Source organism: Orcinus orca, chromosome 2, assembly GCF_937001465.1.
Source record: "Orcinus orca chromosome 2, mOrcOrc1.1, whole genome shotgun sequence".
Taxonomy (NCBI): Eukaryota; Metazoa; Chordata; class Mammalia; order Artiodactyla; family Delphinidae; genus Orcinus; species Orcinus orca.
Genome location: NC_064560.1, coordinates 91,369,935 through 91,385,393, shown reverse-complemented (window position 1 = coordinate 91,385,393; position 15,459 = coordinate 91,369,935). Strand labels below are relative to the sequence as shown.

The 15,459-nt window shown below is 36.7% G+C and overlaps 1 protein-coding gene across 13 annotated transcripts in view; it reads left to right on the top strand.

The window, feature by feature from the left end:
* MAP2K5 (mitogen-activated protein kinase kinase 5) overlaps positions 1-15,459 on the top strand; it is a 267,619-nt gene that overhangs the window by 84,308 nt on the left and 167,852 nt on the right. For all 13 annotated transcript variants that reach the window (XM_004276230.4, XM_004276229.3, XM_049706939.1 and 10 more), the window contains 2 exons: positions 9,738-9,806; positions 9,899-9,980. In XM_004276230.4, coding sequence (XP_004276278.1) covers positions 9,738-9,806; positions 9,899-9,980 — 151 coding nt within the window. The remainder of the gene's footprint in view (positions 1-9,737; positions 9,807-9,898; positions 9,981-15,459) is intronic.

The window sequence follows — 15,459 nt, the reverse complement described above, 5'->3', positions numbered from 1 at the left end:
TGATTATTTAGTTGGGTGTGGCTAACAGTTGTTTCTGGAAAGGATTAAACGCAATTTTAAAGAAAGGACACATTTTGGGCTTCCCTGGTGGCGCAGTGGTTGAGAGTCCGCCTGCCGGTGCAGGGGATACGGGTTCGTGCCCCGGGTCTGGGAGGATCCCACATGCTGCGGAGCGCCTGGGCCCGTGAGCCATGGCCGCTGAGCCTGGGCGTCCAGAGCCTGTGCTCCGCAATGGGAGAGGCCGCAGCGGTGAGAGGCCCACGTACCGCAAAAAAAAAAAAAAAGAAAGGACACATTTTAAAAAGAGCTGTTAAAGTAGTAGAGACTTTCAATAAATGAAAACAGTAGGGCTTTACAAATATACTATTCACTAGACCTGACCATAAAACTGAGCTACAGAGCAGGGACTGTATTGTATTGTATCCCTCAATTCTATAAAATCACATACTAGATGCTCAAACTGAGTTGAATGAATGAATGATTTGAGTAGATATGATTATTGTGTTTAAACTTTTTGTTTAGCCCTGAGCTTCTTGGCAGTGAAGGCAAAAACAATTTTTGCTTATATAATAGTCATATTCTAAGAGAAAGAAATGTATCATTTCTTTAAAACAGGCAGAGTTTTTTTATTAAATCTTAGGAGTGTTATTTAGTTTCCAAATATTTGGGGATTTTTCCAGATATCTTTCTGTTACTGATTTCTATTTTAAATCCATTGTGGTCCAGGAACATACTTTGTATAACTGGAATTATTTTAAGTTTATTGATGTTTAATTTTTGGCCCAGAATATGACTTATCTTGGTAAGTCTTCTCTGTGCACATGAAAAGAATGTATAGTCTGTTGTATAGGATGTAGGATAAATGTCAGTTAGATTAAGTTGGCTGTTAGTGTTGTTCCAAATTTCTGTATCTTTACTGATTTTTTATCTACTTGTCCTATCAACAAGAAAGAAGGGTGTTGAAATCTGCAGGAACAATTGTGTATTTGTCTGTTTTTCCTTGAAATTCTATCATTTTTTACTTCATATTTTTTGAAGATCTGTTAGGTTATTTAGGATTGTTATGTCCTCTTGATGAATTGGCCCCTTTATCATTATGAAGTGATCTTCTTTATCCATGGTAATATTCTTTGCTCTGAAATCAACAGTGTCTGATGTTAATATAGCTACTCCAGCTTTACTTTGACTAGTGTTAGCATGATACAGCCTTTTACTTCTAACCTGTTGTATCTTTATATTTGGGATGGATTTATTGTAGGCAGCATATAGTTGGGACTTGTAGTTTAATCCAGTCTGATAATCTCTGTTTTTTAATTGAGATATTTAGATCATTTACATCTCATATGATTATTGATATGGTTGGATTTAAGTATATCAATTTGCTCTTTGTTTTCTATTTATTCTGTCTGTATGTCCTTTTTTTAAGCAGCTGCTTTAGAGTTTGTAGTATACATCTTTAATTTATCATAGTCTACCTTCAAGTGATTTTAATTTATTTTTTATGTATATATTTTTGGCTGTGTTGGGTCTTCGTTGCTGCATGTGGGCTTTCTCTAGTTGCAGCGAGCAGGGCTACTCTTCATTGCCGTGTACAGGCTTCTCATTACGGTGGTTTCTCTTGTTGCGGAGCACGGGCTCTAGGCACATGGGCTTCAGTAGTTGTGGCGCGTGGGCTCAGTAGTTGTGGCGCACAGGCTTAGTTGCTCCGCGACATGTGGGATCTTCCCGGACCAGGGCTCAAACCCGTGTCCCCTGCATTGGCAGGCAGATTCTTAACCACTGTGCCACCAGAGAAGCCCTACCTTCAAGTAATATTGTGCCACTTTACCTATAGTGTGAGAACTTTACAACGGTATACTTTCATTTCCTTTATCGTCACCTTGGTTATCATACATTTTACTTACTCATGTTATAAACTCCAGAATACATTGTTACTGTTTTTGCTTTAGACAGTTGTCTTTTAAAGGCATTTTAAATGTAAGAAAATATTTATATTTACTCACATTTTTTCAGTGCTCTTTATTCTCTTGTGTCGATCCAGATTTCTGTCTGGTATCATCTTCCTTCTGTCTGCAGGACTCCCATCTTTTACATTTCTTATAGTGCATGAGTGTCCTGGCAATGAATACTTTCAACTTCTGCATGTCTTGAAAAGTGTATATTTTGACTTTAAATTTTGGAAGACATTTTTGCCAGATATAGAATTCTAGGTTAATCGTCCTTTTCTTTCAGTAGTTTAAAGATTTTGTTTCACTGTTTTCTGCATTGCATTCATTCTTACTGTCATTTAAAATCTTTATTCCTCTGTACATTAGAACTGACGTCTTTTCTGACTGCTTTTCTCTTTTTTAAAAATCTTTATTGGAGTATAATTGCTTTACAATGGTGTGTTAGTTTCTGCTTTATAACAAAGTGAATCAGCTATACATATACATATATCCCCATATCTCCTCCCTCTTGCGTCTGCCTCCCCCCCATCCCACCCCTCTAAGGCGGTCACAAAGCACCGAGCTGATCTCCCTGTGCTTTGCAGCTGCTTCCCACTCGCTAGCTATTTTACATTTGGTAGTGTGTATAAGTCTGCTTTTAAGATTTTTTTATCACTAGTCTTATGCAATTTGATTTTGGTGAGATTTTATGTAATTCTCCTCATGATTCCTGTACTTAGGATTTGTTGAGATAGAAATTTGTGGGTTTTTAGTTTTCATTAAATTTGGAGAAATTTTAGCCATTATTTCTTCAAGTATGTATCCCCCCCCACACACATTTGGGAACTTAAATTGCATTTATATTAGGTCACTTGAAGTTGTCCCACAGCAAAATGATACTCTGTTGTTTGTTTATTCTAGGCTTTTTTTTCTCTCTAACATTTCACTTTTGAATAGTTTCTGTTGTCAAATGTTCAGGTTTTTGTCCTTTCATCTGCATTGTCTATTCTGTTATTAATTTTGTTCCGTATATTTTTCATTTCAGACGTTGTACTGTTTATCCCTGGAAGTTTACATGGGTCTTTTTTACATCTTCCATGTCTCTACTTAACATGCTCCATCTTTCTTCTACCTTCTTGCGTATGTGGAATATAGTTATGATAACTGAATTAATGGTCTTGCCTATTAATTCTATGATAAGTGTCATTTGGGGGTCAGTTTTGTCTGATTGCTTTTTCTCCCCATTTGGGGTTGTATTTTTTAATACCTTATAATTTTTGCTGGATGCCAGTCGTATGGCATAGGCTCATTCCTGTAAATATTCTTGAGCTTTATTCTGAGGTGCTGTTTAGTGAATCTGAAACAGTTTGATCCTTTCAGGACTTGCTTTTAAGCTTTATGAGATGGGATCATCCCAGTGGTTAGTCCAGAACTAATTTTCCCCAGTCAGCTGAAGCAGTCATCTTCTGAATACTTTACCCCAATGCCTTGGCAAATACAGGTTTTCCATCCTGGCTGGTGGGAACACAAACTCTGCCTAGTGTGAGGTTTGGAGATTGTTTCTCCTGGTTCTTTCTGGGGGTTCTTTCCCTGGCCTCAGTAGTTTCCTGACATCCGCGTGCTAGTTGTTACTCAGCTGAAGACTTCAGGGGTCCTCTGCAGCTCTCTGGAGCTGTCTCCTTTTGCTCTTCTGCCAGTGAACTCTAGCTGCCTTGGCCTCCTCGAACTCCGAGTTCTCTCAGCTTAGGGAGGTGACTGAGCTCCCCCTGGGTCCCATGCAGGGGGCGGGGTCTGGAAACTCTTGTCTAGTTAGTAAGCTGAACAGTCATAGGACTCATCTTATTCCATCTCTTAGGGATCACTGTCCTATTTTAGCTGATATCTAATGTCTAGAAGCCTGTTGATTTTTCTGGGGTCTTTTTTTGTTGTTGTTGTTATTTAATTTTTAGTATCTCTTCCTTCCTTGTCACCATGCAAATCCAGATGCTTGTTTTTGTCTCTTGTCAGACATGTTGACCAGCTTTTAAATTATTCTCTCAAAAATACAAGCTCCCATTTATTGATCATTTGTACTGTGCTAAGCACTCTACATACATTTTCCTCATTTAACGTTCACAGTGACCTTTTGCAGTTACTACCATTATGGATCCTCATTTTACAGACGCAGAAGCTGAGGCACAGAATAGTTAAGTAGCTTAGTCCCACAGCTAATATGTAATGGAACCAGGCTTTGAACTCAGGGAAGTCTTGCCTCAAGTCCATGCTCTGTACTATATTTCTGCTCAGTACCCTTGGATTTGGCTTCTTAAAACATAATTCTAGTCACATCTCTTCCCTTCTCAAAAGTCTTCAAAGGCTCTACATTACTTCCCAAGTAAAAGCTCTGTGGAATGGAACTCAAGGTCTTCCACAGTAGGTCATCAGCCTACTTTTAAAGCATTATCTCATGTGTCTGAATCCTGTGCTGCTTTTAAGTTGAACTCATTGCCTTATCTGAACCCAAGTAGTGTCTCACTTCAACACTTTTACTCATGTATTTCTTTCTAATTAGAATGCCTTCACCCATGTCTCCACTTATCAAAATACTTAACACCCTTCAAGGGTCAGCTCCAAAGCTTGCTCTTCCATTGAACTTACTTGAATAAATCCTGTCACATCTGGTATATCTATCACTCATTCACCTTCTCCCTGGAACCTCCCTAGAATTCTCTGTATGTCTCTTACGGGTGTTATCACATAGTGCCTTGTATTTTGCTATTAGTATACATGTACATTTCCCCTATTACACTGAAATCTCTTTGTAAGTGGGGAACAGATCTTATTTAGCTTCTTGTCTTACTCATTGATTCATGTAGAACGTTGCATACAGGGCCTAGTACAGAGCACTGAACATCTTGTAATGATTAGATGTTCAACACATAATTAGTTGAATGACTAACTAAATAATTTTATTCTGTCATTTGTTCTTTAATTCATTCATTCATCTTTTGAAGTAACATCCTGAAAGTAGGTTCAGCTCATGTACAGAATATCCCATAGTGTTCTTTGTATGGACCATTGCTCTCACCCAGAGTATTTCTTAGCTTTTTTTTTATATTAAAGGGTGAAATGAAAGGTTAAGAGTTAGAAGTGCATTTGGTCCTTTCCTGACCCTCTCCTGACTTTTGTGTGACTTCAAGCATGTCACTTGAACCTCTCAGTGACCTCAGCTGTGAAACGGGGCTGCCTGGTGTCACAAAGGGATTGTGAAGAGCAGCAAATCACAGTCCTTGTCTAAACAGAATCACCTGCAGGGCTCTGATGCCTGCATAGAATGATGAGGGAAATTTAATTTTCCAAGTCAAATGGTTGTTTGGACCCATAGTTTGAATGTCTGTGGGAGCAATTAGATGAGAGTCCTTGAAAATCTGTTACTTTTCTCTTCCTACTCAAAATATTTCTAATTTTTGTACTTGTAAATGTTCTTATTTTCTAGACTTTTTTGTCTAAAGAATATTGCAATGTCTAAGCATATTAGTGTTTACCTCTTTAGACTTCAAAGGCGGGAAAATATTTCAGATATTATAAAAAGAAAGTTGGATTTTGGGAAGAATAGAAGTATTTTGAATTTTTATTTTATTTATTTTATTTATTTATTTATTTTATTATTTTATTTATTTTATTATTTATTTATTTGAATATTTATTTTTTTATTTTATTTTTATTTATTTATTTATTTTATTTATTATTTATTTATTTGAATATTTATTTTATTTATTTTTATTTTATATCACTGAGTTTAGAAAAAAATTTGCCTCAAAATGATACTAATGCTAGTTCAAAGATAACTATTCGATGACTGTATATGAATATGTGTTTCTAACTAGTTTTTGGTGGGCGGCGGGGGAGGAATGTAATTAAGCAAGACGATTGCAAACAAGTAGAGCAGAAAACAAATAGCCATCTTGCAAACAGAACCTTTTTATACCGTTAATGTAGTCTATAAAATCTTTGAAAGAGTAGAGCTTAATAGATTCCCCAGTACTGTAAATATTCTAATTGGGAAAAATCTATCTTCCAGGAAATTTAGCCTTGTATGTAGCATGTGCTGATTATCATTCTTTGACTGCTTTGGGTTTCTGCTGCTTTTAAACTAGCATTTAAATGGACCATTTGATTAATCATTTGTATACTGACTGTAATCCTCCCAAATTTCCTTTCTGAGTTGTACATACTGTAAAAGACAATTATGTCGCCACAGATTAAATAAGCGAATTAAAACAGAATAGCGGCTTAATTTGACCTGTGATTTTGCTCTCCTTCCCTTTAGTGGAGCGTGTGCCACTCCAGCAAATAAATGAAGTCATCCATGACAGCTTGTGATGAATTGCCGTATTTATACTGTATATTTTAATAGCCTCACACTAATTTAAATTGAGCACAGAGTAAATTATAATTCAGTCACTTGACTGCTTATATTTAACTTGACAACTCATCCTTATTTGTCCTGGAGGTGTAGTGGAGAGCAGCGGAAATGCACTCAGGTATTTCAGTTTCTCACTTAACCCTTTCTCCAGGAAATGCTTCATGTTCAAATTCTTTCCAGTTTGAAAAATTTAGCTCTTCCTAAGGAGAAAAAAAAACAATCATGAAGACTTAAGGAGTTCATGCTTTCCTTGTTCTTCAGAAAAAAATATTAGTATTCGCCATGCTTTTTTTCCAATTTTTCCATTTTAGGGTAGATTTTACTTGCCCTCTCAAGTTCCCAGAAATTACATTTTCATTTTTTTACCATTATGGAATCTCCACTATTCTGGACTATAGCAAATTCCAAGAACGATCAAGACCTATTAGAGTGCAGTGGATTGGTCCCACAAATACGGTGTTACTTGCTACATGTTAGGCCAGTGTGGCAATTTTATTTATTTTGGTGTTTATGTCTTTGGTTTTAAATTCAGTTATAGAAATCAGGCAATTCATTTCCTTCCTGTCTAGAAATAGCTTCTTATTTGTAGGATTATGTTTGTAAGGAGTACTTTAATTAAGTCCCACATCACTTAATGGGCACCACTTGAGTAAGACCCTGGGCTGGGTGCTGGATATGCGGGGAGGGGACCAGAGAAAAATGCACAAGACAGTCGTTGCCATTGCTGTTGCCGTTGCCGTTGCCGTTCAGGGGCTTACAACCACTCTGTACTCTCTAGGCTTCTGTTTTTAGGAGATGAGGTATTAATGCTAAAGGCAGCTTGTGATAAGGAAAAAGATAAAGCATCTGATGGAGGGCTTTGGGGCTGGCTTTGTGGAGGTGGTGGTGGCATTCAAACTGTATCTAAAGGATAGGAAAGGTTTTATGGCCAGTGACTATGGAATGGAGCAAGGAAGCACACCTCAAGTGGAGGGAACAGCATGGGGGAAAGCACAGGATATGTGTGTGGACTGGTAGAAATCATCTGGTTTTACACGTAGATTGGGTTTGTGGTAAGGAGTAGTGGGAGAAGGAGCTAGAATAACGAGTTGGAGGTAGACTGTGGAAGAATTCCTTGACTATCATGCTAGAATTTTAACTTTATTTGAGGCCATAGGAGCCCAGTTAAGGTTCTCTGTGAAGAGAATAAGTTCATAGCTGGTAGTTTTGGGTTAATAATAAGGTTTTGGTTAGCCTTGTGGCATCATGTTGTTTCTTGATTGGGGGCCTGGAGGTGCAATATATCTTAGTAGTCATACTAAACACTGAATAAACAACATTTTTGAAACATTAAATAAGGGATTCTCAACCTTACTAGGGGTTACAAATTATCTGGGAAATTTTTTAAAAATGCAGAGATGTGGGCCCAACCCTAGAGATTCTGATTCCCTTATTCTGGAGTAAGCCCTGTGCATCAGGATTTGTTAGAAGTGTCCTTATATATTTATATAAACACCTAGATATATAGGTAATTATAATGTGAGGCCAAGGTTGAGAACCACTGCTTTAAGGTAAATAATACTGTACTCCTTTTAGCAGAGTTTTTCAGGTTGAAAGAGTCCCTGTACTTGACATAGTAGGATGAATAGCTCTAATATTTTATGGCATAGAATTCAAACAACACTAGATGAATTAATTTTGTTGCTAAATTTTATACAGGAACAAAAATGTAAGTGAATATTGTGGCAAATGACTATTGATTGGGAGAAATGTTTAAATGCTTCTTGGCAGTTTTGCATTACACTTACAGTCTAGTTTTAGTGAGAGCTTTTATAAATAACCCTAAAGCAAACTCTTGATAGAAACTGCTATGCCTTTTTGTACTCATTTTACCCTCCCCCCAACGGATGTCAGGACTATAAAATCTGTGTTTTAGAGATTATCCTTTTATTTCCTTGCTCTAACAGCAGTTTGCAATTCAAAATTTATGTTTTTTCCTCCAGTATTGATTATATATATGTGTGTGTGTGTGTGTGTGTATACACGCACACACACACACATATATTCTGCCATTGTAATACAAAATGTGGTTCAGTGTTGGATGGTGTTTAATTAGACTATCATTGGTAATCCTGAATGTTAAGTTTTTATCTAGAAATGTCTAGAGTCAGAAACTCTGCCACAAATCTTAGAAATTATCTTCCAGTTATTTTATTATCATCACTGTCTGTTTTAAGTAAAAAACAATTTCCCTTGAATTGGCTTCACAGGAAATGCTAAGTAAAATTTGAATGGTTGATGGTCTTCTTTCTTAAAAAAATAAGTGTTTGAAATAAACTAGAATTTGTTCTAGGTAAGTTTATAAATACACTATTGTACGTTTCTATGTTATGAATTTGACTCAGTGGTTGATATTTTAAGGAAAACCATAAAGCCTCAGGGCATACTGGAAAGTGCATGGTCCTTGGAATCAGGGAGGGGCCCTGACATTGCTGGGCCTCATGACTCCTCAGAGCCTTGGTTTCTTCCTCTAAAAGAAGGGAATTAGGGACTTCCCTGGTGGCTCAGTGGTTAAGAATCCACCTGCCAATGCAGGGGACATGGTTTCGAGCCCTGGTCCGGGAAGATCCCACATGCCCATGTGCCACAACTACTGAGCCCACATGCTGCAACTGCTGAAGCTTGCTTGCCTAGAGCCCGTGCTCTGCAACAAGAGAAACCACCGCAATGAGAAACGCATGCACTGCAATGAAGAGTAGCCCCCACTCACCACAACTAGAGAGAGCCCGCGCACAGCAACGAAGACCCAACGCAGCCAAAATTAATTAATTAATTAATTTTTTAAAAAGAAGGGAATTAGGTGAAATCATTTCTGAGGTTCCTTCAAGCTCCAACATTTTATAACAGTTTTGGCAAAGAAAGATTACCCACCTGGAAGAATATAAAAACCTGACATATTTTAAAAACTCCTTATTTCTCTCATAACTAAAAATCTACTTTAAATGTTATTTTTACTCATTATTCTCTCTGCTTTTGCCCAGTTTCTGAATTACAAGACAATTATTTTTTTAATGGTTTCAAGGTCATTACGATCTTCCTCTTCTCAAAATAACCAATGTGACCAAAATAGGGTGTATAAATTAAGGGTGTTATAACTTAACTGACTTTTAAAGCTGTTAATACTGACCTTTGAGACCTGGCTTTTTCTTTGATCCCATCAATCACTTGTATACCACCTCCCCCAATACAAAGTGTTAGACAGATGTGGACACAGTTTGTATTACTGGAGGTTGTGGTGGGGAGGAGAGAGGTGGAATGAATAGAGGAAACACCATATTTTTTGTTTTTATATTTCATAATGAATATGACTATATTTAATTTAAAGGTGAATAAATGTGTAAATGTTGATTCCTTTATATATTTAGGTCATACTACTAGATATTACACTGGAACTTCAGAAGCAAATTATGTCTGAATTGGAAATTCTTTATAAGGTAATTTTTTTCTTGGTCATTTTTCCTTATAAAGTATGCCTGTGGTATTGGCTTGCAGGCTATTAACTACTTTTGTCTTATTTTTGTTACAGTGTGATTCATCATATATCATAGGGTTTTATGGTGCATTTTTTGTGGAAAACAGAATTTCAATATGTACAGAATTCATGGATGGTGAGTCTTCCCTTTTATAATACTTTAAAAGTGATTTTGGGAGTAGAGTGCTTTAAAACCTGGTTTTGATATAGGTATCAAGTAGAATTAAAAGTAATGAAAATATACTAATAATTACCTCCTTTATGCTCTAAAACATCTTAGTGTTAAGGGTTCCTGTTGTTAAATATTTATAGCCGAGCCATAATTTCAAGAATGTAATTTCATTTACTTTTACTGAAAATTTAAATAGATTAAATACTAGTCTAATCGGTGGTGTGATACTTGATTCTTCCATACAATCTGTCTTCACTTGCAAAACAGTTGCTCTGTTCTTTTAATGTTTCAATAGCCAAAACAGATTTTCTTTTAAAGAAATCTGTTAATGCAATGTCCTGTGTCTTAGAAAGAAATCGGATCTTAATTGCAAGATAAGAAATTGTTTTCCAACACAGCTGTTTAGCCAAGATTTGTTTAGTTTTCTTTGGACTCTAGCCCTTTCCTTCCTTCCTTTATTTTTTATTCATTTCTATTTTGATAAATCTTTTTTGTTCTGAATATTTTGGCAAAATGCAAATTTCTTGGTACCCTATCAGTAAAATGATGTCATCATTGTTATTGTTTACCTATTTGAAATCAAAGCAGTCTTTAAATTTCACATATTCAATTTTTTAATGTCTAGCTCATTAAAACTCAACATTTGGGAGTTCCCTAGTGGTTCAGTGGTTAGGACTCAGTGCTTTCATTGCCGTGGCCCGGGTTCAATCCCTGGTTGGGGAACTAAGATCCTGCAAGCCGAGCGGTACGGCCAAAAAAAACCCCTCAACATTTAAAAAATATACTTAGTTCATTTGGGGGATTCTCAGTATATTAATAATACAATTAGTTCATTCCCCACAAGACTTTGTTTTTTTTTTTGGCTGTGCGTGGGCTGTCTCTAGTTGCGGTGAGCAGGGGCTACTCTTCGTTGCGGTGCGTGGGCTTCTCACTGCAGTGGCTTCTCTTGTTGCGGAGCACGGGCTCTAGGCTCGTGGGCTTCAGTAGTTGTGGCACACGGGCTTAGTTGCTCCGCAGAATGTGGGATCTTCCCGGACCAGGGCTCGAACCCGTGTCCTCTGCATTGGCAGGTAGATTCTTAACCACTGCACCACCAGGGAAGCCCCCAACAAGACTTTTTAATGAGCCATCATTGACACCTTATTACTATAATAATGTGTTCTAAATTAGTTATAGTAGATGTCAAGAATTAAAAGTCTTACAAACATATGGGAAGTATGACAATTAGTATTCAAGGAGACTGACTAGAAAAAATGGGTTCATAGAGCCAGTACATGTCATTACCTTATGACTTTTCATCATCCTTTTTTGAATCCTCAATTTTTGTTATATTAAAAAATGTATTTATTAAGATGGTATGTTCAAATACCATAAAATTCGTCCTTCTAATGTGTACAGTTCAGTGGTTTTTAGTATATTCACAAGGTTGTGTAACCATCACCACTAATTCCAAAACATTTTTATCACCCTGGAAACGAATTCCCTACCCATTAGTAGTCAGTCCCTATACCCTCTTCCCTCTAGTCCCTGGCAACCATTAATCTACTTTCTGTCTCTATGGATTTCCCTATTTTGGACATTTCAGATTAAGTGGAATCATACAGTATGTGGCCTTTGTGTTTGGCTTCTTTCACTTAGCATAATGTTCTCGAGGTTCACGCAGGTTGTAAAATTTATCAGTACTTCATTACTTTTCATGACTGCATAATAGTCCATTGTATAGATCACCACATTTTCTTTATTCATTCATCACTGATGGGCATTTGTGATGTTTCCATTTTTTGGCTGTTGTGAATGATGCTGCTATATACTTTTGTGTACAAGTTTTTTGTGGACATATGTTTTCACTTCTCTTGAGTATGTCAGTAGGAGTAGAATTGCTGGGTCATATGGTAGCTCTATGTTTAACACTGCCAAACTGTTCCATTCCATTTTACACCAGTTTGCATTCAGTTTGCTAAACTTGTTCCTTAAACTCTAATAGGTTTTTATAGATTCCTTAGGGTTTTCCATATAGAAGATCATGTCATTTGAAAATAGAGGTAGTGTTACATCTTCTTTTCCATTTTGGATGTCTTTTTTTCTGTTTCTTGCTAAACTACCCTGGCTAAAACTTTCAGGACAGTGGTTTTTTGGGTTTTTTTAATTTTTGAAAAAAATATTTATTTATTTTTTGGCTGCATTGGGTCTTAGTTGCAGCACCCAGGATCCTTCGTCACAGCACGTGGGCTCTTTGTTGCAGTGCACAGGCTTCTCTCTAGTTGTGGCGCGCAGGGTCATTAGTTGCAGCGCAAGGGCTCTCTAGTCGTGGCACACAGGCTTAATTGCCCCACGGCATGTGAGATCTTAGTTCCCTGACCAGGGATTGCACTGGTGTCCCCTGCATTGCAAGACGATTCTTAACCACTGGACCACCAGGGAAGTCCCTCAGTACAGTGTTGAATAGAAGTAGTGAGAGCAGACATCCTTCTTTTGCTCCTTAGAAGGGAAGCTTTCAGTCTTTCACCATTAAGTATGATGTTAGCTGTGGGGTTTTGGTAGATGTCATTTATCAAGTTTGTTGAGTATTTTTATCATAAATTGGCATTAGATTTTGTCAAGTGCTTTTTTTGTCTATTAAAATGATCATGTGTTTTTTGGTCCTTTATTCCATAGTTACAGTGTATTATATTAATAGATTTTTGCATATTGAATCAGTCCTGTATAATCCTTTTTATATGTTGCTAGATTCAATTTGTTAGTATTTTGTTGAGGATTTTTACATCCATATTCTCAAGTGATATTGGTTTGTAGTTTTCTTTTCTTGTAATGTCATTGTGTGAGTTTGATATCAGGATAATTCTGTCCTCAAAGAATGAGTTGGACAGTGTTCCCTCCTCTTCTGTTTTTTGGAAGAGTTTGTGAAAGATTGATGTTAATTCTTCTTAAAACGTTTGGTATAATTCACCGGTGAAGCCATCTGGTCCTGGGGTTTTCTTTGTGAGTAGTTTTTGTGGTCAGGTGGCATTTGTTGTCTCTCATTAGGAGAAGTCCAAGCACTGCTGCCCACTGCATCTTGGTATTGGAGTTGCCAAGAAAAACAGAATACAATCAAGCACTGGATTGAACAATGCTTCACTCACATAAAAAAAAAAAAAAAGACAGAGCAAGATCAGCTTTAGTAGTGGGTGTCAGTTCCCAATGGCCAATAGCAGGTCCCTCCTGGCAGTCTGTGCAGGGCAGTTGGCCTGCACATACCCATCTGTGTTGCAGCAAAAGTACCCCCCACTCTGCCCTACTCCCCTGGAGTCAGAAATACTGAAAGCTGGAGGTATGCCTAAGGTCCATTGATGCACATGCTTAATCAGGACAAAGGAGTACACACTGAGCCTAAAACAGGGAAAGATATTCCAAAGCAAGGAGATAAACCCAGCACAGGTTATGTGGCCTCTTTATCTCTTGGTAAGCAAGTGTTCCAGCCCCAAGGCCCATTCTTATGTGGCCAAGTAGGATTAGTAAGACAGTGTGCATAAGACTGTCTTTCCCAAAAGTTTTTCAAAAACTGTGGTATAACACATATATAATTTACCATATTAGCCATTTTTAAGTGTGTAGTTCAGCAGCATTAGTTCATTCACATTACCATGCAACCACCACCGTCCATCTCCAGAACTCTTTGCAGCTTGCAAAACTGAAACCCCATACCCATTAAGCCATAACTCTCCTTTGCCGCCTACTCCCAGCCCCTGGTAGCGAATATTCTGCTTTCTGTCTGTATGAGTTGGGCTACTCTGGATACCTCAGCTAAGCGAACTTGCACAGTATTTGTCTTTTTTGGGACCGGCTTCTTTCACTTTTCATAATGTCCTCAAGATTTACCAGTGTTGTAGCATATGTCAGAATTTACTTTCTGTTTAAGACTGAATAATATTGTGAGTAGTTTTTTAAATTACCAACCAATATCTTTATTAGTTATAGTTATAGGTTTATTCAGAATTTCTATTTCTTCTTGAGTCAGTTTTGGTACTTTGTGGCTTTCTAGAAGTTTGTTCATTTCATCTAGATTATCTAATTTGTTGGTAAACAATTACTCCTAGTATTCCTTTGTAATCATTTTTATTTCGGTAAAGTCAGTGTTAGTGTTCTCTCTTTCATTCCAGATTTTATTAATTTGAGTCTTATCCCTTTTTCTCTTGGTCAGGGCAGCTAAAAGTTGATCAGTTTCTTTGTCTTTTTCAAAAACCAACTCTTGATTTCTTTGATGTTTCTCTGTTGTTTTTCTATTGTGTTAGATCTCTGGTCTAATACTTATTAATTTCTACTAGCTCTGTTTTTAGTTTGCTCCTCTTTTTCTGTATTTTTAAGCTGTGAAGTTAGGATATTGAGATCTTTCTTATTTAATGTAGGCGTTTGCAGCTATACATGTCCCTCTAAGCACCTCTTTAGCTGTACTCTAGAAGTTTTGATATGTTGTTTTTTTCATTTTCATTTATCTCAAAGTGTTTTCTAATTCCCCACAAAGATAATCCCTGTGATTTCTCTTTTGACCCATTTTTATTTAGGAATGTGTCATTTTCCACATTGAATTTGTCCTTCTGTTGCTGATTTCTAATATTCCTTAGAGGTCAGAGAACATGCTTTGTATGATTTCAGTCCTTTTAAATTTATTGAGATTTGTTTTATGCCCTAAAATATTGTCTGTCCTGGAGAATGTTCCAGGTGCACCTGAGAAAAATGTATTCTGCTATTGTTGGGTGGAGTGTTCTTGAGATGTCTGTCAGGAGTAGGTGGTTTATGGTGTTAAGTATTTTATTTCCTTGTTAATCTTTAGTGCAAATTGTTCTATCTACTGTTGAAAGTGGGTATTGAAATGGGGTATTTTTTGGTTGTCTGTTTCTCCCTTCAGTTTTGTCAGTTTATGCATCACATATTTTGGCATTCTGTTGTTAGGTGCATGTATGTTTGTAATTGTTATATCTTCTTGATGAATTGACTGTTTTATCATTATAAAATGTGTTTCTTTGTCTCTAGTCACAGCATTTGCCTAAGAGTCTATTTTGTCTAATTTAGTATAGTCATTCCGGTTCCCTATTGATTACTGTTTGCTTGTTATGTCTTTTTCCGTTGTTTATTTTCAGCCTATTTGGGTCTTTGAATCTAAAGTGCATCACCTATGGGCAGCATAGAGTTGGATAATTTTTTTATCCAATCTGTTAATCTTTCATTCAGTTAGAGTGTTTAATTCATTTACATTTAATGTAATTAATGACAAGCTAGAATTTATATCTGCCATTTTACTATTTGTTTTCTTTAAGTCTTCTTTTATGTTCTTCTGTTCGTTCATTACTGCTTTCTTTTATATTAAATAGATATTTTCTAATGTACTGTTTAAATTATCTTGTGGTTTCTTTTACTATATTTTTAAGGTGTATGTTTGGTTTCCCTAGAGATTACAGTTATCATC